Source organism: Bathycoccus prasinos, assembly GCF_002220235.1.
Source record: "Bathycoccus prasinos genomic : Chromosome_9".
In the NCBI taxonomy this organism is placed as follows: Eukaryota; Viridiplantae; Chlorophyta; class Mamiellophyceae; order Mamiellales; family Bathycoccaceae; genus Bathycoccus; species Bathycoccus prasinos.
This window is the reverse complement of record NC_024000.1, coordinates 142,357-155,493: the sequence shown is the minus strand read 5'-3', so window position 1 is coordinate 155,493 and position 13,137 is coordinate 142,357. Positions and strand designations below refer to the sequence as shown.

Genomic DNA, 13,137 nt, shown 5'->3' with positions numbered 1-13,137 from the left:
TTAGTATTGGTATTAGTATTCACCCGACGACGAATAAGGAGAAGCCGGCGCACGGAGCGAGTCTTCTCGCGGTACGCGTTATGTTGTCCTCGATACTCTCGTCCTCGATATCGTCCTCGATATCATCGTCTGCTTTTGAAGATGATGAAGGCACAAAGTGTACCTTGAAATTGTCCACGCGAAACGCGCCCGGTTTGAACACCAATAACGAGGCGTCAAAGGTAACCGACGCGCCCGGAGGAACGCGTCTGATGGTTTTCCGAGTTTCGCGGATCCATACGAAAGGCGAGAGTGTACCCTTTTCGCGAAGGAGTACCTTTTTCAGGTGCTGCTGCTGCTGCTGAGTGGTGCTATTATTATTACTGTCTTCTTGTTCTTTGTTGATGTCGAGTCGCGTCAACGACGAGGCGATATCAGTCGCGGTCGTCCACGCGTTCCTCGCCGAGTTGTTTTCTTCGTCTTCGTTCATATCGGTGGCGTCGAACGTCACGTCCACGCGTTCACGGCTTCCATTGAAACACGTGATTGTTACCGGGACAATTTTGGTCTTTTGAGGCGAAGGAAGCGAAACCACGCCGTTTGGAAATGTTTTCGCATCCGAGATCTTCGCCGCGGCTGAAACGCTGGTTTGCGAATAAAACTCGAAATTTGTAGCAACAGCGTTTTCATCCTCGTCCATCTCCGCCGGTGAATCGTTTGAATTTTTCCAGATATCGGTTGCGAAACATCGAGAAGAGCCGTTGAAAGCTCCATCTCCAACACCTGCCGAGTGCGTTTTCCATTGCAAGCTGACGCACATCTTGCGCGAAGTTGGAGCGCACAGCGTTCTCGAGATGGATTTGTATTCTTCGCTTTTATCCTCCTCACCGTCGAGGATAAGATCCTTTTTATCGTTACCGTTACTATCGCCGTTCGTATTTATATCACCGCGAGACAACTTGAACGTCACGTCGATCGTTTTCCCGGGATTTAAAAGTTTTCCATCGCCTCGAAAACACGCGTTCGAGAATAGTTTCGTCGTTTTCAAAAATTCAACCGCCGGATCCTCCGCCTCCCGAGGAGAAAGACTCGTCGTCGTCGTCTTTCTCCTGGCGGCGAAAATCGAGGTCAGTTCGAACGTTTGCGTGCTCGAACAGTTGATCGCTCTCAACGTACAAATCGATTCGTTCACAGATGAAGGAGATGGGACGACTTTCATCGTTAACATAATCGATCGCTTCGTCACGTACCGCTTCGAAAGCTTCGCCAACCGATACCTCAAAAGTTTAGGCGCCGGCGGTTCTGGTTGATAACACACCAGGGCGCGCGATTCCTGCGTCGTCGCGTTGCCCGAGTTCATCATCCGAGCGTTGTTACTATTTTCACTGTCGTTGTTATCGTCGTTGTCGTCGTCGTCGTCGAAGTATGGATCATTCGCACCTTCCGACGATAACAGCGCACTATCCAAAGCTTCAAAATCTTTCGGCGATAGACGAGCCGGGTGGAACCAACACGATATACAAACGTGTTCTTTCGGTTGAATCGAATCACTGACAGCGAATACGTTCCCGTATTGTTTACTTTTATTACTTACAACGCGGTGCATATCATTCTCGCACGGTGTAAACGCATTGGAAGGTAAACGGATGCGGACGTGTCGCGCAGTCGCGTCGCTCACGTTTCGAATGATCACGTTGACTTTTGAGATGGACCCATCGAGCGCCACAGCTGATGAGGCGTTCGCTAAACTCCCCTCGCTGCTCTCAAAGGACGCCTCAAGTCTTGGCACGGTATCGACAATATCAAAAACTAACCGCGATTCCTCCGGGATATCTCGCACCCAAATCTTACGAACCTTGGTCGCTTTCTCCTTTGCCGTGTCCCGCCTGGACAACGGCGCTTTAATGTCAAACGTAGCTTTGCCGAGCGCCGTATTTTCTAAAGTCCACTTTACGCCAACGACACGTAAAACGCCCGGCTTCTTCGGCGTCACGCGTAAAGTTATTTCACTTTTTTCGTTTGGTTGCAGTTCGAGCAGAGCGATGGTTTCACACGCGACTGCGTCGTTTGTCACATCTTTTATATCCGATTGGTCCGAAAATTCCCACTCCAAGGAAACGTTGTGCAAAGTAATCGGTATTCTCAAAGGATTCGAGAGCTTCGCCGTGATGAAAACGACTTCATCTTTCGCGGTTACTGAACGCTGTTCCTTTGATGCTTTACTGCTACCACCATCGAGCCAATTGCTGGAAGCGTTATTCGCACCGCCTTGTAAGTTTGGAACGACGCCAGATTTTTCCTCGATAGATTTCCAAGACACGTCGCCAAACGCAATCTTTGATCGCGCCGTATGTTTGAGAAAACCGGGACTCGCGCCGTTCGACATCTGTCGTTCGAGTCCCGGAGAAGACAACGATGCGTTTTGGTCCGTCGGTGTTGTTGGTAACGTCATCGGTGTCGCCCTCGTCTTATCAATCACCCCAGAGTTCTGATCTTCATCGTTGACGAATGAGACGAAAACGGTGCTCACGTCCACCTCCGGCAATGGCGCCGAAACGACATCACATGATATATGAGAAGATTTGTCTCCGTTCAAATAACTCGACACGACGTGTAAATATTCTCTCAAATACGTTCTCTGTGTAGTTTCCGTTCGACTGGCATGTATGCGATCGTTGCTACCAAACTCGTTCTTCCGACCGTCGCTACTCCCGAGTAATCGTTGAAAATATCGAACCGCGTCTGCGTTGTTCCCATCGTGCGCGGCTAATCGAGCGAGCGAAAACAAGCAGTGCTCTCGACACTTGTGCCAGGTATTTTCATATCCTAAGGATGCTAAAGATAAAGCGTAACACCTCGCCGCCGCGCGTCGCGCGTTTACGCGCGCGTATCCGTGACCAGCCAACGCGGCATGAAACGCGTGTTTCCTCATCCAAGGTAGCGATTTTGGAACTTTCCTCGTCAGCGTTCTCGAAGCGTCAATCTCTAAGAAATTTCTCGAGGCACGCTCGAGCAACAGCGCGGATTGCAAATCGTCGATACCGCCAAAGTTTGCGGCTTCTTTAGCGAACGTTGTCGCCGCTTCACGAAATTTACCACTCGCGATGAGCGAAACCGCCCTGCGAATAGAACACAAAACCATCATTTCGTCTATGTAATTGAACGAATCTACATCCAACGAAGCTGGGGTGATTCCTCCCGCTGCTGCGGTGAGATATTCGTCTCTTTGTTTTTTGACTTTCGCGTAACACGAAAGCGCGTACTCAAACGCCGCGTCCGCTTCTTTACGCATCGCTTCGTCGTTTCCTCCAGAGCCTAAATTACTACCGCTACCGCTACTCTTCATCGGACTCGCCAAAGTCCCGCTACTATTACTATTCTTTCTAATATCGTCCGCCTTTATAGTCAAAGCGATTCCAGACGCTTCGTAAGCCAAAGCGCAACTCTTCCAGTTCTTCTCCGCTTTATAATCCGACCCAACAAGTTTATAACTCGCGATCGCGTTATCGATGTCGCCTAAAAATAAGCTTAAATCTGCGGCTTTTCGAATTTGTGATTCTTGCGACGAGTACACGTCTTGCTTAGAGACCGTATACGAAGTAGTGCTCGGACCAACGGCTGAGAGATTGGTATCGCTGCCTTCTCGAGAGTGCGAAGGCGAGGAATTCGCTAACGGAGGAATCGGTACCGCGGTCGTACCGCTCCCGCTGCTACTCGTCCCGACCACGTTCCTCCCCCAAAACGATTTGAATTGGTTCTTAAATCCTTTCCTGGTGTTGAAAATCATAGCGTTTAATCCGTACAACAATCGTTCCATGTGCGGTGCGATGACTCTTTCCGTCAACCTCCTCATGAAAGCATTCAACACAATTTTTTCAAATTCGCTGTCGCTAAAATTTATCGTCAATGCGCTCACTTTTTGCTCTGAAAATTTCCGTTTAACGTCCATAAGCGCTCGCTCGTGCGTCTCGTTTCTCGCTCTGAATATTTCAACTTCGTTGTCATCCATGGGTTGCAATTTGCTCGTGTTTCCTTCTCCACCTCCTTCCTTCGCGTCTTGCAAAACCACAAAGTGCCGAACGACGTCCACGTCCGCTCTTTGCTTGACAAAACACGGTGCGTTTTGCATCGTCTCGCGCAACATCAACTCCAACTGATTTTGCGGTTCAGGCTCGCTTGCCGAGCAGACGCATATAACCGCGACTGGATAATCGCTCGGGTTTAAATTATGATATCGAATCGAATCTTGCAAACCGTCGTAATGGTTCTCAAACGCCTTTCTCGAGTGTAACACGGCGTCTTCGTTACGCTCTTCTCGAAAAACAACGTCCAACAACGTTTCGTCGCGCTCGATCGACGCCAAATCGAACGTACCGTGCGAACTCTCCTTACCACTACTCTCCAGCTCCCTTAACGTCCTTTTTCTCACTTGGTTCATTTGCTCGCACACCTCTTCTTTCCTCTTCACCTTCCCTTCGTTAAAGCCAATCACGTTCAATCGCGCGCTGGACAAATAGTGCGACACTTGACCGTCGTTTTGATTGTTTCGAATCGGAACGTTTCTTAAATTATCGACGACGTGCCCATCTCGTAAGGATGCTTTCAAACGGTCCTGGAACGAACCGTTACCACCAGAACACACGCTCTCTCGCACGGTTGGAGAAGATGCGACGATAATCGTCGCGTTTTGATCGAAGAATAGTCTTCTGTTTACTTCCATTCTTCCTCCTCTGAATTTCCCCACAACGACCTTCTTACAGTTCTTCAACCAAAAGCTTTCAGAAGATGCGTTCACCACACACACGCGCACTCGGACTCTCTCTCGGTGCGCGCTCAACAACTCTTTTTTCGATTCCTCCTCTCTGACCGCGAATGCGCGTGCGTCGACTTTGATTTGTTTTTTCTCTCTCTCGTGCGGTAAATTTTGGAGTAAGTGCGAGAGACTTTGATGCGAAGTTGATGAAAGTTACATTAAACGCAGAGGACGATACGCGCGCATACATACTACTACTACTCTTCTTCATTTTCTACTACTGCTACACGGGCTATACATCTTTACTACTACTACTACTTCAAATTGAACCTTTTCCAGACGGCTTTGATGTCCCCGCCGCTTTCGTCTACGCCGGCGTGATGGCTTTCTAAATCCGTTTGCGAGCTCAACGGCGCGTCGAAGAATTCATCGTTTTCGTTGCCGTTATTACCAATGCGATTGTTTCGCTTGGCGCTTTCGGTGAGGCGTCCGGTGCGGGTGCCAAAGTCACCTTCCGTGACGGGCGGCGTGTCTGTGGTCGGTAAGGTTTGTTCGCGGAGCGTGCGAGGCTGGGCGTTCGAGTAGGGGTTGTGACCGCCAGCACTACTGCCACCGAAACCTAACATACGGAACGGCGCGCTTATGACTGATCCAACGAGGCCACCAATAAGACCTCTTTCCGCGGTGTTGTGGCTGTTGTTGTTGTTATTATTACTACCCATTTTTTCTCGATGAAGTATCGCTCTTTCTTCGCTGCTCAAGTTTCTCAAATCGCCCATTTCTATGGCGCGCTCGCGCGGCGATTTATTGTCCGGGACGTCGTCGTCGTCAAAAGCATTTTCGGTGTCGGAAAAGACGTCGTCGTCTTCGTCTTCGTCCTCGAATTCATCGGTTTCATTCCGTAATTTCATCCACTTCGAAAACTGTCTGTATCGTTTAAACTTCCAAAAATACATTCGCGCTAATCCAACCGCCGCGAAGAAGAGCGTGCCGACGATGATAAAGCCACCAATCATGACTTTGAACATGATTTGCTCTCTCGCTTCTTTAGCTCGGTCTCTGTCGAACCCAGTTCCGGGCGTTCCCGGTGATTCAGGCGCTCTCGGAGCCGGTGGTGGAGGGGGATGTCGCGTAGCGCCCGTCGCCATGTCGAAATCCATCGCCTCGCGCAAACCGTCGCAATCCACTTTCGGTGAGATTTTCACCGTTTGCTGCGCGCTTTCGTCGTCGAATTCAAAGAGCGTGTTCCGAGCGAATATTCCACCAATTATAGAACCTTGTTGTCCATTATCGAACACTCCGACACAAAACGCGTTCGGTTCGTTCGGGTGCACGAACAAATAATTCTCCGGGAGAAACTCGATGGGAAGTTCCTCCTCGTTCACGCCTATAAAAGTGAGATTGAACGTCGGGAACAAATAGTTCACGTTAGATTCCGATAACTGTTTATTTTCGTTCAAGCTCCTCCAACACACGTCGTTCGGGTAGTTTGGATCGCCACCTCTAACTCGGAAAAAGTTCGCGCCGTGATCGTTGACCACTTTATCTTCAATCTCCGATATGAACGGTATGAAGACGTCTTCGTGTAAATACGTGTACGTTGTTCCGGAATCGAGAACGGTCCCGTACCCGGCTCGAAACGCTTCCATTAACTCCGCTCCGCTTGGTTTTTTGAGCTCTGTATTTCTGACAAACATCCGGTGCACCTCTACGTTATAATATTGCGATTTCGACCCTTTGACTAACTTTACCGTACTCGTGTGCGTTTTTCGAGTCACAAAGTTCGCGTAGTGCTGTTCCGGCAACTTACCTAAACTCAAAACGCCTCCGCCTTCGAACGATCCTAAACACAAACCGAACGTTCCATCGTAGGAACCCGGCGGATACGCCTTCTTCTTCAACTGTCGGTGTAACCCAGCCTCGGCTCTGCCTAAAGCAATCATCCCGTTCGCCTTTTGCGTCTTCAACATGTTCGTCTCGAGCGAGTTACATCCAAAATGTATCCTCGGCGTCCCTAAACTCCCTCCGACGTCAATGACATCACTCACCACGTGCCCACCGACTTGCGAATCCTCCGAAAACTTCTCGTCGTATTCACACAAACCGCTCGCTCGACAGGCGCCAAAAATACATCCGGAACCGCACGGCACGCGTTCGTACGAGCTCGATTTCGCCGCGTCGTACGGCGCGTTCGATCCGTGCTGACCGCACGAAGCGCACGGGTAACACGTCACGAACGTATACGTCGACCCCGTATCTACGATGACTTCAAATTGATGCCCAGGTGTGCCAATCAATACCGTGGCGTAAAAATACCCCGTGTCTCTCGCTTTCCCGTTCAGTTCTAATCCAGCGGAGGAACTTTGTTTTAAAGCTCTTCTTCGTCGTCGTCTTCTCTTCTTCTGAAAGACTGCCAAATCATCATCATCGTCCTCCTCGTACCCTTCGTTCTCACGATCACCATTTCCTTCCTCCTTTTCCTTTCTAAACTCTACATCAATCTTCCTGTGCTTCAAGGAAAAATGTCGCACGTGCTGCCCGTTCGTACGAAAGGTCGACGAAACGTCTTCTCTTTGCGCGTCGTCTCCGCGCGCACCCCATCCGCTCTGTCTCTCGAGCGCGACGAGTGCAACCAATACCAAGCAAAGGAGGAGACTCTGAGAAAGCAGCGGTTTTTGTCTTCGTCGTCGTCTCGTTTTCTGGTGCGAAACACTCGTCGTCATATCTCCCAAGAGTCCTCGCGTCGGGGAAAAAAGAAGTGAAGACTTGAAAGTCGTTACAAAGTCAAAAGAACATGTCGCGGAGAAGACTGTTGCTCGCGCCTCCTCTTTTCGCGCGGAAGAGAGGAAGCGAGAGAAAGGTCTTCCCTCAGCAGCGCGTCGTCGAGTGTTCTTCTTCTTCGACGTTTTCGAGAGGCATTCGAACGTTTGGAGGAGGAGAAGGAGGAGGCACGAAGGATGATTCTTCGACGCGTTGGAAACCATTCGCATCAAATGCATCGTCATCATCGAAGAGTACTTCTTCGTTCCGAGGCAAATTTCGACCAAAACTTTCGACGGAAACGACGACGACGAAAAGAAGAGCGCTGTCGTGTACTTCGTTTCCGTCGTTCGCGGCTTCCGGGGCGAGTCGTAGTATAAACAGTAACAACAACAACACCAACGAAAAACGAGGCATAGAAACAACGCAGAGGAAGGAAACGGACGAGAAGAAGAAGACGAAGAAGAAGACGAAGAAGAAGACAAAGAGACCACCAGAAGGCGAACGAAGGTTTAATAATGAAGGGGTTATTAATATACGCGCGGAGGAAATCTTGGAAAAGAGACGATTAGAGCGGCAACGGACGCCGCTGAGCGAAGCGCGCGAGTTACACGTGCTCGCGACGACGACGACGACGAATAATAGGAAGAAGACGAAGAAGACGAAGAAGGAGACGATGACGATGAACCATCGAGACTACACGCCTGAGATTGAACGCGAGGCGAAACTGTTAGGCGTGTCGCCGCATTTGATTCGAGGCCGGAGGTATTACGCCGCGCTGCCGCCCGGGTCAAAAAAAGTGATTCCTCGGGAGGTGTGGGATATTTGCGAACGGTTATCCGGGCGAGGGTTCAAAGCGTACATCGTCGGCGGCGCGGTGAGAGATTTATTGCAAGGCGCGAAACCGAGGGACTTTGACGTGATGACGGACGCGAAATATGCGGACATACAACACGTGTTTGGATGGAAACGCGTGAGGGTCGTTGGACGACGGTTTAAAGTCGCGCACGTGAGAACTTTTAAACCGACGCACGGAAGGCCGTACGTGGAGGTGTCCAGTTGTACCGAAGGCGATGAGAAAAGCGAGGAAGATGCAGAAACAGACGGCGGCGGCGGCAACGACGACGACGACGATTCAGACGACGATGACATCGACCCGAGTTGGCAAAGTTCGCCGAGAATGTATTTACGGAAAGACGCTCGCAAGCGCGATTTCACCGTCAATGGCATGGCGTACGAATTATTGAGGAATCTGTTGCACGACTACGTGGATGGGTACGAAGATTTGCGAGATAACATTGTTCGATCGATCGGAAAACCGCACGTGGCGTTTAAAGATGACCCTGCGAGGATTTTGAGAGCCATTCGCGTCAGTGCAAAGCGAAACATGGAACCGACCAAAGAAGTTCGCGCGACCATGCGCGCGTACGCGCCTTTACTGAACGAGTTGAATCGAGAGAGAAAGATGTTGGAAACGCGAGCGTGTTTGGCGAGAGGCTACTCGAAAATCGGCATGAAGATGCTGTGGATGAGTTCGACTTTGGACGTGTTGATGCCAACTGTAGCTCGTTTCATCAAAGAAAGAGGCGGCAGGAAAAGGACGATGCTAGAGTTTCAAAAGACTGGATTTGAACACGTTTTAGACGCGAAGAGTTGGGACGAGGAGAAGGAAGACTTTCGAACGATATTCATGAATAAGGATGATGTCGCGGATGATGTATCCAAGAAACGAGTTCCAAGCGGCGTCACCGCCGGTGGCTTGTTTAAATTGCTGGAAAATTTCGACAAGTACGTTGGAAAAGACGTTAAATTGACCGAAGAAGGCGTGAGCGCAGAATTTCTCATCGCCACGCTCGCGACACCGATCGCGTTGTACTATTCCGGTTTAAAAACCGTTCCGAAATACTCGACGAGGAAACGGCAAGTTGAAGTGCCAACAAAGAAGAAATCTTCCCGGGGAGGAGGAGGAGGAGGAGGAACAGGAGGGAAAAAGACGAAAACTGTCACGGAAGTTAACCCGGCGTGGTTGCGATGGACCGCGGCGTGCGAAAGAGTTTTGAGAGAACTCTCCGAAGTCGACGGGTTGATGTTGAGTTCCGGAAGAAGAAGTAACAATCAAGGCGGGAGAACGTATCAGATTATGACGAAGAGTTTTATGAACTCTTCTTCTTCTTCTTCTTCTTCGGCTTCGATCGAGTCGGATGACGACGAAGAGAAAGACGATGACTTTGAAGACGAAGATTTGATCGATTACGAGGACGAACTCGGCGGTAAGAAATACGAAGAATCTCAAGCGTCGTTGGTGAAAATCGTGTACGAGACTTTCGGCGTCCCGGAAATGGAATTCGACGAAGATAGTTTTAAAGTTTTCGTCAACGACGACGACGATAAATAATAGGTAGATAATAGGTAGATTATGTACTAGATGTTTTTGTAGTTTTAGAATTAAAAAGTATTCCTCGCGCTCTAATAAATTTCCTATGGGCTAATCTAATGCCTCTTACTACCACCACCTTCTGAAGCGCCTTCATTCATCGCTCTCTCATCTCTGGAGTACGAAATCTCCCCCGGTTTCGATCGCGCCTTCATCTCGTACTCTTCGTCCTCCACGCGTAAAAACACGTGATAATGCGGCACGTCCACCGAACAGTTATCGTTCATGTCGTAATTCCACTCCACGACGTCCTTTCTGTGTTTCCTCAAGTACTCGCTGACCCACTCTTGAATCTCTTCGCCTTTCATGTCTTCTCTGCTCCACAGCGTCCAATGCGAGACGCCCGGAGGACAATCGTACGGGAACATGTTCTCTTCCAGAACGACGTTCACCCCCGGGTCGTTTCCAAACACCGTCTTCTCTATGTGGTCCTCCACGCCGTAATACCCTCCAAGTTCGTCTAATTTCGCCACGTGCTCTCTTTTCTTCGCCGTCATTTCTTCCGAGCGCATCCAATATTCCAGGCGTAAAGTGCACTTTGGTCGTTCGTTTCGTTTCTCATCTTCATCAATCTTCTTCTTTTTGTTCGTGGTGGTTGTTTTTGTGGTCACCAAATCCCACCGCGTTCGTTTACTCTTCGTCTTTGTCTTCTTCTTAACGCTCTCGTCTTTATCGTCGTCATCAAAAAACAGCGACGAGAGTGCTCCTCCTCCCGTCGTTTGTTCAGAGCTGCTGTGATTGTCATTTTCGTCGCGCGTTTTTTTCTCCTCCTCCTCCTCGCGATGATTCCGAACGACGACGACGAGATTCGTCTTTGTCTTCTTCAACTTCGTCTCTTCGAACAAACGCGCTCCAATATCTATTCCTGGGTCCACGAGGACGATCACATCATCATCTTCCTCCATGTCTTCGCAACGCAACAGAAGAGAAGAAGAAGACGTCGGAGTAAAAGAGGAGGAATGCTGAGAAGACCTTCTTTCTTCCGCGCGCATCTCTCTCTCTCTCTCTTTCCTTTCTTTGAGTAATTCTGACGAGACGTTTCCAAACGAAACGACTTTTTTCAAAGACAAAATTGTTTAGGGTGTACAGACAAAAGTGTTTAGGGTGTACAACCCTAATTGTATTGAAAGGCACACATGTCTCTCTCCCCTCTTTAGAACATTTTTGTCTCTTCATTTCAGAGCGTTTACTTTGCGCGCTTTCCGTGCACACGCGAGAGAGAGAGAGAGAAGCAGCTTTTGAGCAGTTTTAGTCGTTCATTGTTACGCTTCAGTAGTCGTCGTCGTGCGCAGAAGAGGGCTTCTTCTTGTATATATTCTTCTCTCGGATTTTACGGGAAAAATGAAGATGGGACGCGGCCCGGCGGCATCCATCACCAACGCCAGGGCGAACGAACGCTCGGGTCTTTTAGAAACCCCGAACAACGCTGCGAAAGAAGAAGAAGAAACTACCGTAAAACATCGAAACGCGTCCTCTTTACTCAAAAAGATCGCAAAAGCTCGGACAAAAGTCAACGTTCCATCCGCCATCGGTGGGTTCGCCGTAGGCGTGAAATTCGGCTTCGTCCTCCTCTTGGTGGTCTTAGTCTGTCTGCCGCGAGAACGCTTCGACTCTTTACGAACAAATCTCGGGGAGTTTTTACCGATAAGTTTAAGCGAGCGAGTCGTAGCGCCGGAGAGTTCGTATAAGAGAGAACACGGGGTGGTGGCGAACTTAGGGGCGGCGAAGCCGTTAGCCGGCGACTGGAACCCGAACGGCAAGAGCGAGAAGCGAGAGGTGAAGTACCCGAGGAAGGATTTGACGCCGAAACCGACGAAAGTCGCAATCGCGAAGAAGAAGAAAGAAGAGGAGGAGAAGATTAAGAAGACGACGACGAGTAAAAGCAGCAGCAAATCATCATCATCATCGAAGAAGAATGATTCTTCTTCTTCTTCAAAACATTCGTTATCGTCTGAATCGTCGTCGAAAGAAGGCAAGCGCTCGAGAGAATACGAAGAAAAAGAGAGACAGTCCTCATCAAAGATGGGTGAAAGAGAAGAAAGAAAAGAAGAAGAAAAGGATGACGAAGATAATCATCATCACAGAAACAAGAACGATTGGTACAACGGCCCAGAGCCGATTCCGCACCTCATCGACCACTTGGAGGCGCACGATTTGAAGCCGTCGGATAAAGACTTGAGAATTTTAACCATCGCGAACGCCGCGTATTGGCCGTTGGCGGAGATTATGTTAGACTCTGCGAAAAGACACGCGCCAGAAATCGCCAATCGATTGACTTTCATTCTTTCGGACGAAAAATCCGTGAAGCAGTGTAAAGATCGCGTGACGAAGAGTTGCCAACACACGTGCTTCTTCGATCACGAGATGGAAGACATGTTGGGCAAGTACACGAACGACGAAGGTTCGTACAAATCGGCGTACGATTCCAACTTTGGCGTGAAATTACGCCAGTTGTGGACGTGGAGAAAAGTGAAAGCGGTCAAAACGTTGGTCGATGCCGGATACGCGGCAATGTTTGTGGACGCGTCGACGGTGTTCTTAAGAGACATGCGCGAAGACGTGTTGCACGAATTACTCGATCACGACGCCGCGCTGGTCACGTTGAGTGACTTTGGCGGTGCGACCGAGCAACACGCGACGAATACGGGTTTGATTGCCGCGACGCCGGCGAACAAAGACGCCGCTCGAGTCTTGCGCACTTGGTTGAAACGCGAAGATCCGGAAGATAAAGACAACACGGAGCAAGGCGTTTTGACGTGGGAAATTGCACCGAAAGAAAGAGAAAATGGGGTGATTATCAAAGCTCTGACGCAAGTGCAAGCGCCAAACTACGTGACGTACGACTTTAAGTCGCACTTGAACAAGGGTAACGACGACGGCGGTAAGTTGGGCAAGGATGAAAAAGGCAAAAGCGAGGAAAAACAACAACACGTGGCTGGTCTCGTGCACGCCGCGTATTGCGGGTGCGTGGACGCGAAAGAATCGTTCATGTCCAGAGTGTACGAAGAGTCCAAAATGTCCTCGAAAGAACTCGGCGAACGCGGTTTGAAGCCAGAAAAAATTGAAGAAAAAGATTGCGACGTGTACGACAGGAAGAAGTTCTTGAACACGGGCCGCGCGCCGTGGGATTAAAAGTAGATAATAAAAACCGACCACACAACTTTGAAAGAAATCAATTAAATGTACCACTATACTATTCAACAAAGAATCT

General features: G+C 49.5%; 5 protein-coding genes across 5 annotated transcripts; 2 read left to right on the top strand and 3 right to left on the bottom strand.

Annotated features, from left to right (window-relative positions):
- Positions 1-19: 19 nt before the first annotated feature.
- Bathy09g00820 (predicted protein) lies at positions 20-4,699 on the bottom strand (the record flags this gene model as incomplete). Its single annotated transcript, XM_007510950.1, has 1 exon — positions 20-4,699. The coding sequence occupies one exon, from the start codon at positions 4,697-4,699 to the stop codon at positions 20-22; it is 4,680 nt and encodes a 1,559-aa protein (XP_007511012.1).
- A 347-nt stretch (positions 4,700-5,046) lies between these two features.
- Positions 5,047-7,455, bottom strand: Bathy09g00810 (predicted protein; the record flags this gene model as incomplete). The annotated part of the gene is made up of 1 exon (XM_007511068.1): positions 5,047-7,455. One exon carries the CDS (start codon positions 7,453-7,455, stop codon positions 5,047-5,049), a length of 2,409 nt encoding a protein of 802 aa, XP_007511130.1.
- A 71-nt stretch (positions 7,456-7,526) lies between these two features.
- Positions 7,527-9,887, top strand: Bathy09g00800 (poly(A) polymerase I; the record flags this gene model as incomplete). Its single annotated transcript, XM_007511093.1, has 1 exon — positions 7,527-9,887. The coding sequence occupies one exon, from the start codon at positions 7,527-7,529 to the stop codon at positions 9,885-9,887; it is 2,361 nt and encodes a 786-aa protein (XP_007511155.1).
- A 95-nt stretch (positions 9,888-9,982) lies between these two features.
- Positions 9,983-10,831, bottom strand: Bathy09g00790 (predicted protein; the record flags this gene model as incomplete). The annotated part of the gene is made up of 1 exon (XM_007511150.1): positions 9,983-10,831. The coding sequence occupies one exon, from the start codon at positions 10,829-10,831 to the stop codon at positions 9,983-9,985; it is 849 nt and encodes a 282-aa protein (XP_007511212.1).
- Positions 10,832-11,267: 436 nt separating this feature from the next.
- On the top strand, positions 11,268-13,058 carry Bathy09g00780 (predicted protein; the record flags this gene model as incomplete). Its single annotated transcript, XM_007510857.1, has 1 exon — positions 11,268-13,058. One exon carries the CDS (start codon positions 11,268-11,270, stop codon positions 13,056-13,058), a length of 1,791 nt encoding a protein of 596 aa, XP_007510919.1.
- Positions 13,059-13,137: the final 79 nt, after the last annotated feature.